The sequence below is a fragment of the Topomyia yanbarensis genome, chromosome 2, assembly GCF_030247195.1.
Source record: "Topomyia yanbarensis strain Yona2022 chromosome 2, ASM3024719v1, whole genome shotgun sequence".
NCBI lineage: Eukaryota > Metazoa > Arthropoda > Insecta > Diptera > Culicidae > Topomyia > Topomyia yanbarensis.
The window spans coordinates 184,713,943-184,721,607 of record NC_080671.1 but is presented as its reverse complement, the minus strand read 5'-3'; the positions used below and the strand labels follow the sequence as shown (position 1 = coordinate 184,721,607).

General features: G+C 37.9%; 1 protein-coding gene across 1 annotated transcript; it reads left to right on the top strand.

Moving 5' to 3' along the window:
• The first annotated feature begins 542 nt into the window (after positions 1 to 542).
• Positions 543 to 2,498, top strand: LOC131682367 (NADH dehydrogenase [ubiquinone] flavoprotein 1, mitochondrial). Its single transcript, XM_058963788.1, has 4 exons — positions 543 to 721; positions 824 to 1,081; positions 1,140 to 2,216; positions 2,278 to 2,498. The coding sequence occupies exons 1-4, from the start codon at positions 673 to 675 to the stop codon at positions 2,355 to 2,357; spliced, it is 1,464 nt and encodes a 487-aa protein (XP_058819771.1). The 5' UTR covers positions 543 to 672; the 3' UTR covers positions 2,358 to 2,498.
• Positions 2,499 to 7,665: the final 5,167 nt, after the last annotated feature.

The window sequence follows — 7,665 nt, the reverse complement described above, 5'->3', positions numbered from 1 at the left end:
TGACTTTTAGGCCGTAATCATATGTTTGTCGAGAATTATTTTTTATGGCATTTGGGTTTTTACATGTGATAATACCACAGAGAACAGACATATAAGCTAGAACAAACTTTCCCGAAGAACCTGTGTAAACATTTAAATGAAAATACGTTGAAAATCACCATCGCATACAGGTTTGCATGCGTGAGTCAGCATTGTATCCAAGTTTGCATACAAGTCACGTATAGCGATTGCTGGCCGATCGAAGCGCCGACCAGTGGCAAGTTACTACTTGCTGTTGTCATTTCAAAGCGACAGTTTAATTTCTTACACAAGTCGAAAACTTTACTTGTATGTCAGTTCTCAGTGATAATACTTCGAATAGAGATCCTCAATATGTAATAAAACGAAAATCCCAAATTTTGTTTTAACCCTTTTCAAAAAAAAAAACGAGATATATATACAATCCTAAAGCACAAGCACCGCTGGGCAGTGTGATTACCTGTGATGAAACGAAAAGTTTTCCAAAATATTACGTTTATACGTCAACGTCAGCTGTCAACTTTTACTGATTTTGATTTTCTTACGAGTTTCGCAAATTAAGAAAATAACAGAGCCCCTTCACCTGTACACAGCCGAAAGCAAATTTTTCTGCGCTTGAAAAGTTTTTTCGGTGCCGGAAACGCGATCTTTAACATGGCAAATGCAATGGTGCGTTTGAATGCTCTTCCGCGGCAGCAAATAGGTAAGTTCTGCTATTTTATTTAAGGGATTCCATATTTTTTGTCGCTTGTGTTACGGATTGGAATTATGTAATTTTTTTACAAATTTGCGTCGCATTTTGCAGTTGCACTGTTTCCGTTGCTTAAAAGCACCGGTTCGACGTCAATGTTAGCGGTCAACACGCAGCAGGTTCGTGCCCAATCTGCTCAGGCGTCTGCTCCACCGCCGCAAACGAAAACTAAATTCGGTCCACTATCTGATGATGATCGCATTTTTACCAACCTCTACGGACGACATGACTGGCGCTTGAAAGGAGCCCTCAGACGAGGTGATTGGTACAAGACCAAGGAAATCCTAGATAAGGGTGTTGAATGGATTATTAGTAAGTCTAATATTACTCCCTAGATCTGGAGAATCAATAAAATTGCGCCTCATTTTAGATGAGATCAAAACATCCGGATTGCGTGGTCGTGGTGGTGCAGGTTTTCCCACCGGTATGAAGTGGTCTTTTATGAATAAGCCCTCCGATGGACGTCCAAAATATCTGGTGGTGAATGCTGACGAGGGTGAACCAGGAACCTGCAAGGATCGTGAAATTATGCGCCACGATCCTCATAAGCTGATCGAAGGTTGTCTAATTGCTGGTCGTGCTATGGGCGCTCGTGCGGCTTACATATACATTCGTGGAGAGTTTTATAATGAGGCGTCGAACATGCAGCTTGCGATTGCTGAGGCTTACCAAGCTGGATTAATTGGGAAGAACGCCTGCAATTCCGGTTACGATTTTGACGTTTTTATGCACCGTGGTGCTGGAGCTTACATTTGCGGCGAGGAAACGGCATTGATTGAATCTCTGGAAGGAAAGCAGGGCAAGCCTCGTCTAAAGCCTCCATTCCCGGCTGATGTGGGTGTTTTCGGTTGTCCAACAACTGTATCCAATGTCGAAACGGTGGCCGTTGCCCCGGCAATTTGTCGTCGTGGTGGTGCTTGGTTTGCAAGTTTTGGACGCACTCGTAACTCTGGAACGAAGTTGTTCAACATTTCGGGACACGTCAACACCCCGTGTACAGTGGAAGAGGAAATGTCCATCCCATTGAAAGAATTGATTGAACGTCATGCCGGAGGAGTCCGCGGCGGATGGGATAATCTACTGGGCATTATTCCAGGAGGTTCATCGACTCCCATTATTCCAAAAAATGTTTGCGATGATGTCCTAATGGACTTTGACGGTCTTGTTCAGGCCCAAACGTCTCTTGGCACGGCCGCCGTCATTGTGATGGATAAATCGACCGATGTTATCAAGGCTATCTCGCGTCTGATTGATTTCTACAAACACGAAAGCTGCGGCCAATGTACGCCTTGTCGTGAGGGTATCACTTGGATGTACAAGGTTATGCATCGCTTTGTTAGCGGAAATGCGCGCCCGGATGAGATCGATATGTTGTGGGAGATTTCCAAGCAAATCGAAGGACATACTATTTGTGCCCTCGGTGACGGTGCTGCTTGGCCAGTGCAAGGTAATGTTCACGGTATGGATTGTGCCCTGTATAGGCTTTAACTTTTAAACTTTTCTTGTAGGTCTCATCCGTCATTTCCGGCCAGAGATCGAGTCGCGGATGAAGCTGTACGAACAGAAGAAAGCTGCTAATAAGATTTAATTTCAATGGTGTCTAATAAAGGTGAAAAAATTGATTGGACGTTTAAATCTTCGTTCTGTTCCAAAATTTAGTTAATTTGTGAATTGTCAATAGCCTACGGCCATGACTAATAGAAAATGATAAAATAAAATGTTTTTGGAACGCGTTCTTTGCATCAAAGCATATTCCGAAAACAATTCCAGTGCAGCCCTAAATGTTACATACTGTTGCTCTATGTGCTATGCATTTGGATTCCATTTGCATAACGAACATTTAGCATAAGAGCTGATAAAGCTTAGGTAGAATGACTGTAGCCGCACTTCGTGATTGTCCTAATGCGTGAAAATGCACAATGAACCAAACCAACGATACTTGGGAGGACCAAATCATTCTCACTGTTAGTGATGTCCGATTTTTGCATCCGTTGATCGAATAATTTTTAAGAGCTTAATTAATTCATTCGATCAATTGACCAAGATAATCGATTAAAATCAATAATCGATTACTTAGTAAATCTTAGTTTGCCAACCACAAAAAAAGTTACTGGACACATTCTGAAAAATTTGGAGAAGTCTTGTCATATTTTTTGTTCTGTGACTTTCATTTTCAACGCAAACCCTTTATTAATTATGCTTCTCGAATAATTGATAGCAGCTACTCGATTTGCTCGATTATATCGAAAGCTATAGATTATTGATTTTTCGATTATTTTAGAAATTAATCGATTATTTGCGTTAATCGAGTAAAAAAGACATTACTACTCACTGTGCATTAGACTGCCCAGAAAAATAATGAATTTTTGAAAACTCAATCGGCCCACCCCTTATTCGATTCCTAGTACCACGAGGAGTATTTGCTCCAAATTTGAAGCAAATCGGACAAGTCTAGGTACCGGACCAACGTGCCTGAAGTTTGTATGGGATTTTTCGACAATTTACACGGAGAAACCCCACTAACTCGCATTTTTGCCGCTAGGTGGCACTGTATGTATCGTATTATCACTATAAGTGAAAATACGAAAGATAATTTAATTGTCTACAACTTCGTCGAAGACTGCTAGTGAATTTGGCTTTGTTAAAAGAAGTTATTAAACTTTTAGTGAAGTGATGTCTGAGTCAGTTTTGCATGGGGCCTATCAGTGCATGGTTGTGTATCAGAGTACTCGATTCACACAACCATGCACTGATAGGCCCCATGCAAAACTGACTCAGACATCACCTCACTAAAAGTTTAATAACTTCTTTTAACAAAGCCAAATTCACTAGCAGTCTTCGACGAAGGTGTAGACAATTAAATTATCTTTCTTATTTTCACTTATAGTGATAATACGATACATACAGTGCCACCTAGCGGCAAAAATGCGAGTTAGTGGGGTTGCTCCGTGTAAATTGTCGAAAAATCCCATACAAACTTCAGGCACGTTGGTCCGGTACCTAGACTTGTCCGATTTGCTTCAAATTTGGTGCAAGTACTCCTGGTGGGACTAGGAATCGAATAAGGGGTGGGCCAATAGGGGTCATTTTTTTCCTGTCACTCTACTGTGCATGTTTCACTGATACAACATTTTCATGAAATGGTCATTAACCAACGTTCAACGCGAAGCGAAGATGGAAAGGAATGTGAGTTCTAAACTCGCTGTTAATAGGTCAATAATCAATATGATCTTAGCAATATGTACAAAAGTGGCTCGCGATCAATTTATGAGAATTCAAAACGAGCAGCTTGAACTCCGGACAGCCAGCCATCCGGATATTTTTTTTTCAAATATTTTTTAAAGAAGGAAAACTAGCAAAGGAACAGACTGAATAATAGGTGGTCATCTTATAACAGATTGTGGGGGGTGCAAAGTTGATGTAAAAATGGAAATTAAAAGTATTTTTTTCAAATTTGATGCCAATTTTTTATAACATTTCTAGTGATCTGCCCTACCCCCTTAATAATGGAATGGTGTTGAACAGTATCCCGGTCAAAAAAATGCGGACGAACATTGTCAGGCGATTCATAAATATTTATAAATTTATATATATAAACAGTTTGACGTTTGACTCAACTCGCCTGTGCTAATTGCCCCTCGGAACAAATGCAATTTGCGAATGCGATTTAAAGGCAATTTCAACACTTAGACAAATTTTCTAGCGGCTCAAACGTTAATTGTGACTTTGTTAATTCTTAATCTTTTGTACGAAAATTTGAGAGCTACATTGGTCGACTTGATGTATATAATATTACACACATCAACAAAAGTCATTAAATGAAGAAAAAAAATATTTTTCGTTAGTGCACATCGATAAAATTCAACTTTCTGGATGTAAAATATCAGAACGATTTGTATTGTTTTTTTTTACGAAAATGTTAACTGATTTAGGGCCGATTTCTTCACCCTCGCTTAACTTTTAAACCAGGTTCACCAGTACGTTTAAACCTGGCTTAACCTAGCTAGGGTGAAAAAATCGGCCCTTAGAGCCAGTTTCTTCACCCTCGCTTAGCAGTTAAGCCAGGTTTAAGCGTACTGGTGAACCTGGTTTAAAAGTTAAGCAAGGGTGAAGAAATTGGCCCTTAAACCACAGGAGTTACTTTTCAAAAAAATCTGTGTTGATAGAGATATCGACGCAGATTTTTTGAAAAGTAAATACAGATGGAAAGATTTTTGTGAACAATAATACAGATTTACTTTTGGCAACCCTGTTGCAATAACAAATACACTCTACGGAGTGCATATAAAAATTAGGAATATTTTCACTTCAATTGTTCATTGTTAACCCAGGGGTTACAAAATTAGTCCAGCGGAACTGTAAGTCGTGTACATAGACCCTTACTCAGGTATTTAATAAAAGTAAGAAGCAAGAAGTCAGTTAGTCGGTAGTGAAGTGTCCAAAATTTTGAGTGGGCAATTACCCACTCGATTATTTTCGAGTGGGTAGTACTACCCATACTACCTACGCTATCCGCCGGCCCTGTTTATAGGGAAATGTTGCAATGTGACTATTAATGAGAACATTCTTGTTTATATTCTATTTCGATTATTATGGCGCAATCGTGAAAGTTTCCGAAGAATGTTGCACTACGCGCAGAAAAAATATTTGTAGGTTCAATAAAAATATGGAATAATAAATTTATTTATTGAATTCAATAAAATTTGTTTATTGTTCCAATAAAAAATGTTTTTGTTCTATTTTTTTAATAAATATTTTATTGAAATTAAAACAAAATTACTGAAATTAAAAATGTTTTTATTGAAAGCAAAAATTTATTGTTATTGCAATAAAGAAATATTTTCAGTAATAAACCGTAAATGATTCAATAACACATATTTTTGGTTTAAATATGCTTAATTTTTCTGCGTGTACAGATCAAAATATTATTAAATAATTTTAATAAATTTGATAAATTTTACGAGATCCAATCTCTCCTACTTAAAATTTCTATCTCTCATGCTACCTACACTAAGAAAAATTATATGGTAACATTTACCATATGAGGAGGTTAATTCGACTTTTCGAGTATAGTGCTTTTTAACCGACTATAGTATCAGGTCACTATATATAGTTAAACATGTTCAAGTTTACTATACAAGAGCTCTTGACCACAATGGTACTATTGAACATTGTATTGTAAGCAGGACCATTATAAGTGGGATGCTCGCCGTAACAATGTGCATCGTTATCTTGACCTAGAACTGTTTGTTATAACTAAACCAGGAGAATGGGATGTTTTACCAGTTTTACCATGCTTTATGCATAATAGTCAAATTGAACACTCTGTTGTAAGAATGACCATTAAAAGTGGGATGCTTGATATAACAATAAGCATAGTCATCCTGAGCAGGGCCTGCTTGCAATAACTAAAACCTTGGGGTTTTATGGCGAATGACCCACAGAGGTTAAAGCCACAAATAAACAACAACAACAACAACCTTGGGGTTTTGACATTTTTCCTCTAGTTATTTTAAAAAGGGATATCACTGTTTCGGAAATGACGAGGGTGGATAAAAGAAAGTTTGAGCCAATCTTGGTTTTTGAAAGCATCCCTTAATTTATTGATGATACACATTTTTTATAAAAATATGAATCGTCTCAGCATCCACATTTCAGCCTCCTTTTCTGACTTTACGCTTAACTGAAAAATCGAAAATTTTACGATTTTAAAACATCGTTATTGAATTAAATTGAAGTATGTGCTCACATAGTGCAATAAAGCAAAGCAAATACTTAGTAATACAGTCCCTTGCGAAAGATGACCTTCTGTTTCGTAAGACTTCAAACCGGCTTTTAATGTACAGACCTTTTGTGAGGCTAGTGCTACGCCTAAATTTAGCTATTAAATACCTTTCCTAACTGGAACTCTATCACACAACGGCTTATGATGCTATCGCCTTACCGTAATATCACAGAGATAATATAATTGCAATAGTTAAAAAATTAAAAATTAAAAAAATGTGCGCCGAAAAACACGCATGTATGTTATGTATAAATTTTTTACTGCAATGGCCGCATCCTGCAGTAATACTTAATGGGAACGCAAACATTGACGAGTTTTGTGGTTGTTAGTAATACAAAGCATTGTCAGCTAAAAATCACTATACGCAGAAGCTGCTTTCGACAACGGTAAAGTCCACATAAACGGTGTATATAGTTATTTCATCCTTTACATTCTTATAACAACTATACATTTAGTGTTCACGACTTATTAATATATTGTGCAGAGGATAATCAAACGAAAAGTAGTTATAACAATGGCACTGGTTACATTCAAGATGTTTACCATGTTCATATTTTTATTTTTACTTTAAGTTTAATAGTGATTCACACTATTCCATTGTCAGTTTTTAGATGATAAATATTGTTGGAGTGAGCATGTTCAAATTGTCGTAAATAACAACAGCATAGTTGAGCGGTAATCGATTTTTGTAGTTTTTTTTGCGATACAGATGTTTAGTATTACCGATCTCATGGTCATTACTGCTATTTCGGCAAATAGTTAAAACAACTACGAAAGTCTGGTCACAGATACCACAGGTTTTTTCTCAGTGTAGAGTGACCAAGAGGTCATGATGTATCCAAACGAACATGAAATTTGACGTATTCACAATAGAAATACGTCAGATTTCTGTTCGTTTGGATACGTCAAACGCGTGTTGGCCGCACTCTAATTAGAGTGCTCTATAATGCTACCTGTTTTCTACCATCTTGGGTTTGCAGCGCGTGGCTTTTTTGCTTTTTTCTCTCTCTTCCCATCCTTCCAATGCTTGCAGTGGAACGGTGACGCCGAACGCAACAACAATAGCCGCAGAGCGAGAGCACAGCAGGGTCAGTCGAGTTCGCGTCTCCCA

Bases quoted from the DNA above. Each gene is read 5' to 3' on its own strand.
- LOC131682367 (XM_058963788.1), top strand. From the start codon at position 673: ATGGCAAATGCAATGGTGCGTTTGAATGCTCTTCCGCGGCAGCAAATA. The intron at 1,082-1,139 runs GTAAGTCTAATA...GCCTCATTTTAG, and splicing joins GGGTGTTGAATGGATTATTA to ATGAGATCAAAACATCCGGA. The intron at 2,217-2,277 runs GTAATGTTCACG...CTTTTCTTGTAG, and splicing joins TGCTGCTTGGCCAGTGCAAG to GTCTCATCCGTCATTTCCGG.